At 50.2% G+C, this 14,570-nt stretch overlaps 1 protein-coding gene across 1 annotated transcript; it reads right to left on the bottom strand.

The window, feature by feature from the left end:
• Positions 1-6,386: 6,386 nt before the first annotated feature.
• On the bottom strand, positions 6,387-14,312 carry wbp1 (WW domain binding protein 1). The gene is made up of 4 exons (XM_084414915.1): positions 13,965-14,312; positions 13,179-13,281; positions 11,366-11,533; positions 6,387-7,883 (listed from the first exon to the last, which is right to left on the bottom strand). Exons 1-4 carry the CDS (start codon positions 14,025-14,027, stop codon positions 7,567-7,569), a joined length of 651 nt encoding a protein of 216 aa, XP_084271041.1. The 5' UTR covers positions 14,028-14,312; the 3' UTR covers positions 6,387-7,566.
• Between the last annotated feature and the right edge of the window lie 258 nt (positions 14,313-14,570).

The following is a 14,570-nucleotide window of genomic DNA, read 5'->3' as shown; positions in this document are numbered from 1 at the left end:
TGCACACACACTCACGGGATCTTCATCACATCTTCCTCACGTGTCGGTGATCATATTATTAAAAACACAATTTCAAGACCTTCAGAACTGACTTGCTCTACTGTATGCCTGCATTATTATGACTCTGAAGTTTAATCCACTGTTCCGTCTCTTTCTTCTCTATATTCCCAGATGAAAAGGTTAGTTTTTCACACTGTGGAAATGGTGCATCATCAGATTAGTGTTTAACTACCGTCTCGTTTCCCTGAATAAGAGCAAAGATGACGGACGGCTCGGCATCACCTCTGCTTCATGTCTACAGCGCTTTATACAACACAGGTTGAGTCTGTAACGAGGAGTGTTGATAAGGGAACGCTTCACACTAACCGTCTCTAAGAACTCAAGCGTTTTGGACCAGCTGTAGTTTGTTTATTAAGCGTGCAGGGCAACCACCCAGTAGAGCATTACAGTAATCTAGCCTTGAGGTCATGAACGCATGGACTAATTGTTCCGCATTTGTCAATGAGAGCATATGGTGTAATTTAGATATATTTTTAAGATGGAAAAATGCGGTTTTACAGATACTAGACACTGACCGTTCCGAAGAACGTCCAGTCGGGAGATTCAGGAGCCGAAGAACGTCCAGTCGGGAGATTCAGGAGCCGAAGAACGTCCAGTCGGGAGATTCAGGAGCCGAAGAATGTCCAGGCGGGAGATTCGGGGTCGAAGAACGTCCAGTCGGGAGATTCAGGAGCCGAAGAACGTCCAGTCGGGAGATTCAGGGTCGAGAACGTCCAGTCGGGAGATTCAGGAGCCGAAGAACGTCCAGTCGGGAGATTCAGGGTTGAGAACGTCCAGTCGGGAGATTCGGGGTCGAAGAACGTCCAGTCGGGAGATTCAGGAGCCGAAGAACGTCCAGTCGGGAGATTCAGGAGCCGAAGAACGTCCAGTCGGGAGATTCAGGAGCCGAAGAACGTCCAGTCGGGAGATTCAGGGTCGAGAACGTCCAGTCGGGAGATTCAGGAGCCGAAGAATGTCCAGTCGGGAGATTCAGGGTCGAGAACGTCCAGTCGGGAGATTCAGGAGCCGAAGAACGTCCAGGCGGGAGATTCGGGGTCAAGAACGTCCAGTCGGGAGATTCGGGGTCGAAGAACGTCCAGTCGGGAGATTCAGGAGCCGAAGAACGTCCAGTCGGGAGATTCGGGGTCAAGAACGTCCAGTCGGGAGATTCAGGAGCCGAAGAACGTCCAGTCGGGAGATTCGGGGTCGAAGAACGTCGAGTCGGGAGATTCAGGAGCCGAAGAACGTCCAGTCGGGAGATTCAGGGTCGAGAACGTCCAGTCGGGAGATTCAGGAGCCGAAGAACGTCCAGTCGGGAGATTCAGGGTCGAGAACGTCCAGTCGGGAGATTCGGGGTCGAAGAACGTCCAGTCGGGAGATTCGGGGTCAAGAACGTCCAGTCGGGAGATTCGGGGTCGAAGAACGTCCAGTCGGGAGATTCAGGAGCCGAAGAACGTCCAGGCGGGAGATTCAGGAGCCGAAGAACGTCCAGTCGGGAGATTCAGGGGCCGAAGAACGTCCAGTCGGGAGATTCGGGGTCGAGAACGTCCAGTCGGGAGATTCGGGGTCGAAGAACGTCCAGTCGGGAGATTCAGGAGCCGAAGAACGTCCAGTCGGGAGATTCAGGAGCCGAAGAACGTCCAGGCGGGAGATTCAGGAGCCGAAGAACGTCCAGGCGGGAGATTCAGGAGCCGAAGAATCGTCCAGTCGGGAGATTCAGGAGCCGAAGAACGTCCAGGCGGGAGATTCAGGAGCCGAAGAACGTCCAGGCGGGAGATTCGGGGTCAAGAACGTCCAGGCGGGAGATTCGGGGTCGAAGAACGTCCAGTCGGGAGATTCAGGAGCCGAAGAACGTCCAGTCGGGAGAATCAGGAGCCGAAGAACGTCCAGTCGGGAGATTCAGGAGCCGAAGAACGTCCAGTCGGGAGATTCGGGGTCGAAGAACGTCCAGTCGGGAGATTCAGGAGCCGAAGAACGTCCAGTCGGGAGATTCGGGGTCGAGAACGTCCAGTCGGGAGATTCGGGGTCGAAGAACGTCCAGTCGGGAGATTCAGGAGACGAAGAACGTCCAGTCGGGAGATTCAGGAGCCGAAGAACGTCCAGTCGGGAGATTCAGGAGCCGAAGAACGTCCAGTCGGGAGATTCAGGGTTGAGAACGTCCAGTCGGGAGATTCGGGGTCGAAGAACGTCCAGTCGGGAGATTCAGGAGCCGAAGAACGTCCAGTCGGGAGATTCAGGAGCCGAAGAACGTCCAGTCGGGAGATTCAGGGTCGAGAACGTCCAGTCGGGAGATTCAGGAGCCGAAGAATGTCCAGTCGGGAGATTCAGGGTCGAGAACGTCCAGTCGGGAGATTCAGGAGCCGAAGAACGTCCAGGCGGGAGATTCGGGGTCAAGAACGTCCAGTCGGGAGATTCGGGGTCGAAGAACGTCCAGTCGGGAGATTCAGGAGCCGAAGAACGTCCAGTCGGGAGATTCGGGGTCAAGAACGTCCAGTCGGGAGATTCAGGAGCCGAAGAACGTCCAGTCGGGAGATTCGGGGTCGAAGAACGTCGAGTCGGGAGATTCAGGAGCCGAAGAACGTCCAGTCGGGAGATTCAGGGTCGAGAACGTCCAGTCGGGAGATTCAGGAGCCGAAGAACGTCCAGTCGGGAGATTCAGGGTCGAGAACGTCCAGTCGGGAGATTCGGGGTCGAAGAACGTCCAGTCGGGAGATTCGGGGTCAAGAACGTCCAGTCGGGAGATTCGGGGTCGAAGAACGTCCAGTCGGGAGATTCAGGAGCCGAAGAACGTCCAGGCGGGAGATTCAGGAGCCGAAGAACGTCCAGTCGGGAGATTCAGGAGCCGAAGAACGTCCAGTCGGGAGATTCGGGGTCGAGAACGTCCAGTCGGGAGATTCGGGGTCGAAGAACGTCCAGTCGGGAGATTCAGGAGCCGAAGAACGTCCAGTCGGGAGATTCAGGAGCCGAAGAACGTCCAGGCGGGAGATTCAGGAGCCGAAGAATCGTCCAGTCGGGAGATTCAGGAGCCGAAGAACGTCCAGGCGGGAGATTCAGGAGCCGAAGAACGTCCAGGCGGGAGATTCGGGGTCAAGAACGTCCAGGCGGGAGATTCGGGGTCGAAGAACGTCCAGTCGGGAGATTCAGGAGCCGAAGAACGTCCAGTCGGGAGAATCAGGAGCCGAAGAACGTCCAGTCGGGAGATTCAGGAGCCGAAGAACGTCCAGTCGGGAGATTCGGGGTCGAAGAACGTCCAGTCGGGAGATTCAGGAGCCGAAGAACGTCCAGTCGGGAGATTCGGGGTCGAGAACGTCCAGTCGGGAGATTCGGGGTCGAAGAACGTCCAGTCGGGAGATTCGGGGTCGAAGAACGTCCAGTCGGGAGATTCAGGAGCCGAAGAACGTCCAGTCGGGAGATTCGGGGTCGAGAACGTCCAGTCGGGAGATTCGGGGTCGAAGAACGTCCAGTCGGGAGATTCAGGAGCCGAAGAACGTCCAGTCAGGAGATTCAGGAGCCGAAGAACGTCCAGTCAGGAGATTCGGGGTCGAAGAACGTCCAGTCGGGAGATTCAGGAGCCGAAGAACGTCCAGGCGGGAGATTCAGGAGCCGAAGAACGTCCAGGCGGGAGATTCAGGAGCCGAAGAACGTCCAGTCGGGAGATTCGGGGTCGAGAACGTCCAGTCGGGAGATTCGGGGTCGAAGAACGTCCAGTCGGGAGATTCAGGAGCCGAAGAACGTCCAGTCGGGAGATTCAGGAGCCGAAGAACGTCCAGGCGGGAGATTCAGGAGCCGAAGAATCGTCCAGTCGGGAGATTCAGGAGCCGAAGAACGTCCAGGCGGGAGATTCAGGAGCCGAAGAACGTCCAGGCGGGAGATTCGGGGTCAAGAACGTCCAGGCGGGAGATTCGGGGTCGAAGAACGTCCAGTCGGGAGATTCAGGAGCCGAAGAACGTCCAGTCGGGAGAATCAGGAGCCGAAGAACGTCCAGTCGGGAGATTCAGGAGCCGAAGAACGTCCAGTCGGGAGATTCGGGGTCGAAGAACGTCCAGTCGGGAGATTCAGGAGCCGAAGAACGTCCAGTCGGGAGATTCGGGGTCGAGAACGTCCAGTCGGGAGATTCGGGGTCGAAGAACGTCCAGTCGGGAGATTCGGGGTCAAGAACGTCCAGTCGGGAGATTCAGGAGCCGAAGAACGTCCAGTCGGGAGATTCGGGGTCGAAGAACGTCGAGTCGGGAGATTCAGGAGCCGAAGAACGTCCAGTCGGGAGATTCAGGGTCGAGAACGTCCAGTCGGGAGATTCAGGAGCCGAAGAACGTCCAGTCGGGAGATTCAGGGTCGAGAACGTCCAGTCGGGAGATTCGGGGTCGAAGAACGTCCAGTCGGGAGATTCGGGGTCAAGAACGTCCAGTCGGGAGATTCGGGGTCGAAGAACGTCCAGTCGGGAGATTCAGGAGCCGAAGAACGTCCAGGCGGGAGATTCAGGAGCCGAAGAACGTCCAGTCGGGAGATTCAGGAGCCGAAGAACGTCCAGTCGGGAGATTCGGGGTCGAGAACGTCCAGTCGGGAGATTCGGGGTCGAAGAACGTCCAGTCGGGAGATTCAGGAGCCGAAGAACGTCCAGTCGGGAGATTCAGGAGCCGAAGAACGTCCAGGCGGGAGATTCAGGAGCCGAAGAATCGTCCAGTCGGGAGATTCAGGAGCCGAAGAACGTCCAGGCGGGAGATTCAGGAGCCGAAGAACGTCCAGGCGGGAGATTCGGGGTCAAGAACGTCCAGGCGGGAGATTCGGGGTCGAAGAACGTCCAGTCGGGAGATTCAGGAGCCGAAGAACGTCCAGTCGGGAGAATCAGGAGCCGAAGAACGTCCAGTCGGGAGATTCAGGAGCCGAAGAACGTCCAGTCGGGAGATTCGGGGTCGAAGAACGTCCAGTCGGGAGATTCAGGAGCCGAAGAACGTCCAGTCGGGAGATTCGGGGTCGAGAACGTCCAGTCGGGAGATTCGGGGTCGAAGAACGTCCAGTCGGGAGATTCGGGGTCGAAGAACGTCCAGTCGGGAGATTCAGGAGCCGAAGAACGTCCAGTCGGGAGATTCGGGGTCGAGAACGTCCAGTCGGGAGATTCGGGGTCGAAGAACGTCCAGTCGGGAGATTCAGGAGCCGAAGAACGTCCAGTCAGGAGATTCAGGAGCCGAAGAACGTCCAGTCAGGAGATTCGGGGTCGAAGAACGTCCAGTCGGGAGATTCAGGAGCCGAAGAACGTCCAGGCGGGAGATTCAGGAGCCGAAGAACGTCCAGGCGGGAGATTCAGGAGCCGAAGAACGTCCAGTCAGGAGATTCAGGAGCCGAAGAACGTCCAGTCAGGAGATTCGGGGTCGAAGAACGTCCAGTCGGGAGATTCAGGAGCCGAAGAACGTCCAGGCGGGAGATTCAGGAGCCGAAGAATCGTCCAGTCGGGAGATTCGGGGTCAAGAACGTCCAGCAGTCGATTTTGATATTCTAGGTATTATCAACTGGCCGGAGTTTTGAGATCGCAATAGACGTGAAGGACTATAATGCGTTAAGAGCTCGCTCAAGTACTGCAGAGCTAAACCATTTAGTGCTTTGTAAGTAATCAGCAATATTTTAAAATGTATACGATGTTTAATAGGGAGCCAGTGCAGTGTTGACAGAACCGGGCTAATATGGACATACTTCCTGGTTCTGGTAAGAACTTGAGCTGCTGCGTTTTGGACCAGCTGTAGTTTGTTTATTAAGCGTACAGGGCAACCACCCAGTAGAGCATTACAGTAATCTAGCCTTGAGGTCATGAACGCATGAACTAATTGTTCAGCATTTGTCAATGAGAGCATATGGCGTAATTTAGATATATTTTTAAGATGGAAAAATGCAGTTTTACAGATACTAGACACGTGACTTTCAAATGAAAGATTGGTATCAAAGAGCACACACACACACACACACCCAGGTACCTAACCGATGACGAAGACTTGACAGAGCAGCCATCAAGTGCTAGTATTCTAGGTTATTTACGTGAGGAAGTTTTTTGTACAATAATTAGAATCTGTTTTTTCAGAGTTTAGTAGTAGGAAATTACTAGTCATCCAATTTTTTATATCAGCTGTGCATTCTGTTAATTTTGTGAATTGACAGTGAAAACGAATGCCTTGCTTCCTAATGATCTCTGCTAAGGTTAGCATGTACAGGGTGAACAGCAGAGGTGCATCGGTCATGAGTGGCCTGGAAGGTTTTATTTCCACATTGGCGAACATAATAATAATAATCCTCATGATCATGATCACTGCATGAACAGTGTGTCGATGTGATCAGATGAACATCAGAAACACAGAGACGACTGAGTGCCAATGCTGGTTTATTGTTTTTATTACAAAAATAAAATACAAATGACTATAGACAAAGCAGACGTCTTACTAAATAACGCGTCAGTAGAAACGCCACACGGCTGTCAGTGCTGCAATAACAAATCAAACACGCCTGTAGGTCTGAGCATCTTCATCATCATCATCATCACCTGACGGATGCTCAGATGTACGTCACACACCTCAGCTCCACTATTATAAACGAGTATGAAGTCAAAACAGCTCAACGTGCTTTACAGAAGAGCTGGCGCTGTGATTTGGCTCGATATTAAACGTCACTTATTAAACACATTTGAACAAAAGAAATCATCTGACGCCTCAGATTTCACCGTTCCTGGACGAGTCCGTCTGAAACAGAGGCGTTCACGAACAACAGACGGGTTATTGAGTTAGTACACAAACTAAGACACCACAAACAAGCGTCGCGGGCGCACAGCAGTGAGATCATCTCTGGATGAAGCGCTCGCTGGGTCACATGAGCGCTGCTGCTGACGAGTCCTCGTGTTTTGCATAGCCTAGTTAGTTAATCTGGTTCTCCAGTGGGAAAAAGGCACAGAATCTGTAAACTTTGCAGGAATTGCGTTGGAGAAATGCGCGGACGACAGCGTCCCTCAGTGCAACACACAGGGTTCAGAGGGATGATGGGAAAACAAGCGTGAGAACAACAGCAAACATTCTGAAACAACATGATAATGATTTTAGCCCTTAATGCAGGTAAACGTCCGCGATTCAGAACCGTCATGCAACTATCAGCCCGAGGCTCTACGACACGCAGCTTCGCGTTTGTGCTTTACTAATAAACTAGATCATAACGCTGAGGCAGAGTCATGTGACGCTGCTGATGTCATTCACACACACACACACACACACACACACACACACAGGTTTACAGTAGCAGTGCGAGATGGGAAAGGCCACAGTCTTCCAGACACACACGTATGAGACGATCAGCTGACTGTGTTGATCTGCTCTCTCAGTGCTCATGGGATTTTCAGGCACACAAACACATGAAAACACACACGCCCTTTACACTCTCTCTCTCTCTCTGTGTGTGTGTGTGTGTGTCGCTCTGGGCCGCAGTCATGGTGAGAAACGAGCAGTGGCTCAGTCGAGGAAAGCGTGAGGGATGCTGGGAAACAGAAGCTCAGAGTCTCTCTCACACGAGGCGCTCGGGTTCTGGTTCTGGTTCTGCTGGATCTCTCCCAGCGTTGGAACAGCACCCGGCCGCCCCCTGACACTCCTCGGCCTCCTCCGGGCCTTGGTCCTGGTCCAGCCGGCAAACACACACCTCGATGCCAGAGTCCCCGGTCACGTGCCGGCGCCGGCTGTTCTCCTGGTCCGGTACCGGTGCAGGCGGGTCCCGTGGGTTCTGATGGCTCTGCGGGTCCACAGACTCTGAGTACGGTGGAGGAGGCGTCGGAGGATGAGCCAGAACCTCCTCATAGTCCGGCAGCTTACAGTCCGTCCACAAGCCTGGAGAAACACACACAGATCAGAGGATCTGAGGCCCGTTACATGATGATGTCACACTGCTTCATTTACAGATGGATAAAACACATGCACAGCCATTCGTAACGTGACATTCTATTTATTTCAAATAATATTTACTAATATAAAATAAAGGGCTAACACAACTAGCCGATAATGAAAATCATCGACAATGAATGTCATCGATTAGTCGCGGAAAACTTCCGCCAGTTGCATCAAATTACAGCACTGAATTAATTGAATAACTCATTTCTATGGACAAAATGCATCTAAAAACAGTGGAGGTGCTGTGGGACCGGCGAGAGATCCAAGCTGCCCGAATCAGCTATCCAATCAGAACTCTTTATTTTAAGCTTCAGAATAATGCACAAGCGTAGTTTAGCATGGCTGCCTGTGACAGATGCAAGTGTTTCATGTGGGATATGTTTCCTCGGCTTTCAAAAAGGGTTTCGACTTTCATTTTTTCGGTTATATTCTCACCTGTAAGTGTTACAGGTTCAGTGTTACGCCTGTAAGTGTCACAGGTTCAGTGTGTGTCACAGGTTCAGTGTTACGCCTGTAGGTGTCACAGGTTCAGTGTTACGCCTGTAGGTGTCACAGGTTCAGTGTTACGCCTGTAGGTGTCACAGGTTCAGTGTTACGCCTGTAGGTGTCACAGGTTCAGTGTTACGCCTGTAGGTGTCACAGGTTCAGTGTTACGCCTGTAGGTGTCACAGGTTCAGTGTTACGCCTGTAGGTGTCACAGGTTCAGTGTTACGCCTGTAGGTGTCACAGGTTCAGTGTTACGCCTGTAGGTGTCACAGGTTCAGTGTTACGCCTGTAAGTGTCACAGGTTCAGTGTTACGCCTGTAGGTGTCACAGGTTCAGTGTTACGCCTGTAAGTGTCACAGGTTCAGTGTTACGCCTGTAGGTGTCACAGGTTCAGTGTTACGCCTGTAAGTGTCACAGGTTCAGTGTTACGCCTGTAGGTGTCACAGGTTCAGTGTTACGCCTGTAGGTGTCACAGGTTCAGTGTTACGCCTGTAGGTGTCACAGGTTCAGTGTTACGCCTGTAAGTGTCACAGGTTCAGTGTGTGTCACAGGTTCAGTGTTACGCCTGTAAGTGTCACAGGTTCAGTGTTACGCCTGTAAGTGTCACAGGTTCCGTGTTACGCCTGTAGGTGTCACAGGTTCAGTGTTACGCCTGTAGGTGTCACAGGTTCAGTGTTACGCCTGTAGGTGTCACAGGTTCAGTGTTACGCCTGTAAGTGTCACAGGTTCAGTGTTACGCCTGTAGGTGTCACAGGTTCAGTGTTACGCCTGTAAGTGTCACAGGTTCAGTGTGTGTCACAGGTTCAGTGTTACGCCTGTAAGTGTCACAGGTTCAGTGTTACGCCTGTAAGTGTCACAGGTTCCGTGTTACGCCTGTAGGTGTCACAGGTTCAGTGTTACGCCTGTAGGTGTCACAGGTTCAGTGTTACGCCTGTAAGTGTCACAGGTTCAGTGTTACGCCTGTAGATGTCACAGGTTCCGTGTTACGCCTGTAGGTGTCACAGGTTCAGTGTTACGCCTGTAGGTGTCACAGGTTCAGTGTCACAGGTTCAGTGTTACGCCTGTAGGTGTCACAGGTTCAGTGTTACGCCTGTAGGTGTCACAGGTTCCGTGTTACGCCTGTAAGTGTCACAGGTTCCGTGTTACGCCTGTAGGTGTCACAGGTTCAGTGTTACGCCTGTAGATGTCACAGGTTCAGTGTTACGCCTGTAGATGTCACAGGTTCCGTGTTACGCCTGTAGGTGTCACAGGTTCCGTGTTACGCCTGTAAGTGTCACAAGTTCAGTGTTACGCCTGTAAGTGTCACAAGTTCAGTGTTACGCCTGTAAGTGTCACAAGTTCAGTGTCACAGGTTCAGTCTTACACCTGTAAGTGTCACAGGTTCAGTGTTACGCCTGTAAGTGTTACAGGTTCAGTGTTACGCCTGTAGGTGTTACAGGTTCAGTGTTACGCCTGTAGGTGTTACAGGTTCAGTGTCACGGGTTCAGTGTTACGCCTGTAAGTGTCACAGGTTCAGTGTTACGCCTGTAAGTGTCACAGGTTCAGTGTTACGCCTGTAAGTGTCACAGGTTCAGTGTTACGCCTGTAAGTGTCACAGGTTCAGTGTTACGCCTGTAGGTGTTACAGGTTCAGTGTTACGCCTGTAGGTGTCACAGGTTCAGTGTTACGCCTGTAAGTGTCACAGGTTCAGTGTTACGCCTGTAGGTGTCACAGGTTCAGTGTTACGCCTGTAGGTGTCACAGGTTCAGTGTTACGCCTGTAGGTGTCACAGGTTCAGTGTTACGCCTGTAAGTGTCACAGGTTCAGTGTTACGCCTGTAGGTGTCACAGGTTCAGTGTTACAGGTTCAGTGTTACGCCTGTAAGTGTCACAGGTTCAGTGTTACGCCTGTAAGTGTCACAGGTTCAGTGTTACGCCTGTAAGTATCACAGGTTCAGTGTTACGCCTGTAAGTGTCACAGGTTCAGTGTTACGCCTGTAAGTGTCACAGGTTCAGTGTTACGCCTGTAAGTGTCACAGGTTCAGTGTTACGCCTGTAAGTGTCACAGGTTCAGTGTTACGCCTGTAAGTGTCACAGGTTCAGTGTTACGCCTGTAAGTGTCACAGGTTCACGCGAGCATTTCCACTTTGCATGAACGCTCGTCCCGACAGTCTGCGCTAGACTTCACACTTCACTGACTGAGCGCATGCGCCTCAAGCTGACGGGTCGCATTACAGAGGAACACCATTAACATTCAGCGGGAAAATATTCATTTTGCTAAACTATCTGTTGTTGGACGTTAAATTTATGAAAGTCAACATTCAAGTATTTAATGAGAGTGGTTCCTGAAAAGGGATAACTGCGTGTAACTGAAGACGTGTCTAACATTTACAGGATAAAGAGATGACAGTGTCGGGTTAGTGAGTCCAGAGTGAGTGTGTGTGTTCCTGCAGTGTTCCTCTTATCTGTTAACACTGAGTTTGTGTTTTTATTTTTATTTATTATCTTCATTACTAATGTAGGGATTTAAATTGTCATTTTGCTCTATAGCTCTTTTGTACATTGCACAGATATATCCACTGTGTTTAGAGCATCCAGTTGGTAATTAGTTTGAAGGACAGCTTTTGCCAGGACGTGGAATAGTGTGTTATGTCCCCAAAAAAAAAAACCTGCCCTTTTTGTAATCTGATTAATCGAAGAAATGACGTGTGTGTGTGTATGTGAGACAGGTGTGTGTGTGTGTGAGACTCATGCAGGTTCAGAGGAGCAGGAGTGATGAAGGAACTCGACGCCCCCTGATACGCCATCAGGCTGATCTCTCGCTGTGAGACGGGTGTGTGTGTGAGATGTGTGTGTGTGTGAGATGTGTGTGTGTGTGTGTGTGTGTCGGTGTGTGTGTGTGTGTGTGTGTGTGTGTGTGTGTGTGTGTGTGTGTGTGTGTGTGTGTGTGTGACTCACGCAGGTTGAGAGGAGCAGGAGTGATGAAGGAGCTCGACGCCCCCTGATACGCCATCAGGCTGATCTCTCGCTGTCTCTGCTCCTGCTGGAGTCGCATCTTCACCCGCCGGTGTCGGTACGCGCAGCAGCAGCTCAGCATGATGATGAGGGTCCAGACCAGCCAGAACCCTGAACACACACACACACACACACACACACACACCGACACACACACACACACACACCTCACACACACACACACACACCGACACACACACACACACACGATTCTGTCAGTTCTGCAGATTAATCTGCAGGGGTGTGTGTGTGTGTGTGTGTGTGTGTGTGTGTGTGTGTGTGTGTGTGTGTGTGTGTGTGTGTGTAACAGATGAATCTGCAGGGGTGTGTGTGTGTGTGTGTGTGTGTGTAACAGATGAATCTGCAGGGGGGGGTGTGAGTGTGTGTGTGTGTGTAACAGATGAATCTGCAGTGGTGTGTGTAACAGATGAATCTGCTGGTGTGTGTGTGTGTGTAACAGATGAATCTGCAGGGGCGTGTGTGTGTGTAACAGATGAATCTGCAGGGGGGGGGGGTGAGTGTGTGTGTGTGTGTGTGTGTGTGTGTGTGTGTGTGTGTAACAGATGAATCTGCTGGTGTGTGTGTGTGTGTGTGTGTGTGTGTGTGTGTGTGTGTGTGTGTGTGTGTGTGTGTGTGTGTGTAACAGATGAATCTGCAGGGGTGTGTGTGTGTGTAACAGATGAATCTGCAGGGGTGTGTGTGTGTGTAACAGATGAATCTGCAGGGGTGTGTGTGTGTGTGTGCGTGTGTGTGTAACAGATGAATCTGCTGGTGTGTGTGTGTCAAGTCAAGTCAAGTATATTTGTATAGCGCTTTTCACAATACAGATTGTATCAAAGCAGCTTCACAGTATTAAATTAAAATAATACAACAAGGTTTGTTTCTAGTGGAATTTATTGATTGATAAATTAAGGCCCCGTTACACGATGGGAAAGCGCAGATATTTACATTTACACGAAAACGCCGTTTTTATCCCAGAAAACGATTATTTCTAAAAACTCCGGCCAAAGTGGAGATTTCTGAAACCGCCGGTTATGTGTTGCCGTGTCAACTGGGAGAAACGGGGTTTTAGGTTCTCAAACGTCACATTATGTGCCAGAAAATGCTTACGTCATGTGATCAGATGTTTAGAGTTTGTTTGGCTACTATTTGATCATGGATGCTGTTAAGGTGGTACTCGTTTTTACTTTTGTGCAAACGCTTTTGGCCTGTTTGCATTTGCTTCGCTGTCTGTCCACACAAACGAACCTCGCGCCATGTCTGTTGTTTCGAAAGCAACTGGAAGTCGCTCGTGCTATTCGTTGTTGTCGATTTTGAGGATTCTGATTGGCTTGCATGGCTTTATCCTTCTCCCTACACTGCCGCCCATAGGTTTGGCATAATTATGATGTTGCTCGACGGCGTATTTATGCGGGTTGATGTAAACGACAACTTTTTTGAAAACGATGTTGTGTGCACAATGTTATTTTTGAAACCGGAGGGGGAGAAATATTCGTTTCTCTAAATACCCGGCTATGTGTAAATGTGGCCTAAATATCCCCAAAATATCCCCAATATGTGTGTGTGTGTGTGTGTGTGTAACAGATGAATCTGCAGGGGTGTGTGTGTGTGTGTAACAGTTGAATCTGCAGGGGCGTGTGTGTGTGTAACAGATGAATCTGCAGGGGTGTGTGTGTGTAACAGTTGAATCTGCAGGGGTGTGTGTGTGTGTGTGTGTGTGTGTGTGTGTGTGTGTGTGTGTGTGTGTGTAACTCACACCACAGCTCGTAATAGTAAGTGCAGCACTCGGTCTCGCCGCAGCAGTAGCCCATCTCACAGCGGTACTGTTCATTGTTCACGCCGAAACAAAACTCCTTCCCCTGCAAACAAACACAAGCATTCAGCAACACACACACACACATACGAGATGTGAAGTTTACATCAGTGTTGGAGTCTGACAGAAAACACTCAAGAGTCTCTTCCTTCAGGCCCAGTACAAACACAAATTCATCCTTCGAAAGCCAGATGACTTGATTTGTGTCAAACATTCAACTATTGTGCTCTAGATAAAGCTGAAATAAACGAGTCAATAAATACATATGAACCATTCTATATAAAAATAATAATATGAATAAAAATGAGCCCTAATATTGTGTAAACAGGAAACACCACAGTCAGTCTTTATTGATTTGGTGGATCATTTACACAATAACCTTTGAAAAACAATCAGTACAATCCAAACCCCGAACCTCACAAACAGACAAACCCGGCAAATACCCTACAAAACCGCTAACACTACAAAACCTCAAACACTAACGTTACAGACAAAACGATCAATAAGCATACATCTATTCATATCATCTGCTCAAATGTCTATGATTTCAACATGTAAAACATTTATGTCAATTCTAAATACCCGGTAAGAAGCAGGATAACGAACATTATGTTTCGGTAACCGTGTTTTATGGCTTTGTTTCAGTTGTTTATCGAGGCCTCCACATTCGCGAATCCCCGAGCTCGAGTTCAAGCACTCCCCGCCTCAGAGGCCCTGCCGCCGGCTTACCTGAACTAAACACGCCGCTGCGCAGAGAAGCCCCACGGCGGAGCACAGCGTCTTCTGCGGCATCTTTCTGCGCGTTTCTTTCCAAACTCCAGTTAATCATAAAGTTAATCATAAAGCTTCAGATGAACAGACGCGCATCATGTCTGTGTGATGAATGTGATGATCCACAGAGGGCAGTAGCATCACAATCACAGCAATAACACACACACACACACACACACACACACACACACAATCACAGCAATAACACACACACACACACACACACAATCACAGCAATAACACACACACACACACACACACACACACACACACGCACACACACACAGCTCGCGGCTTATCATGCGCGAGTGTCGATGTATTTATCGGCCTATTAAATGTACATTTGTATCATATTATACGGTACCCGATACATTATTGTGCGTATCATGTTGAATGTTTTTCCTCACTTTTGCAAATCACATCAATTACACATTTCAAAACAATAATGCTAATGAATTGCTAATTTTTAAAAAGTTTTTATGAGATACTTATATATTTGCATATTGTCAATGTCATATATTTGAAATGTAACGGATGCGCACGCAGAATCAGAACATGACGTCA

This window comes from Rutilus rutilus, assembly GCF_951802725.1.
Source record: "Rutilus rutilus genome assembly, chromosome: 7".
NCBI lineage: Eukaryota > Metazoa > Chordata > Actinopteri > Cypriniformes > Leuciscidae > Rutilus > Rutilus rutilus.
Note: the sequence above shows the minus strand (reverse complement) of the source record. Positions and strands in the feature narration are given on the sequence as shown.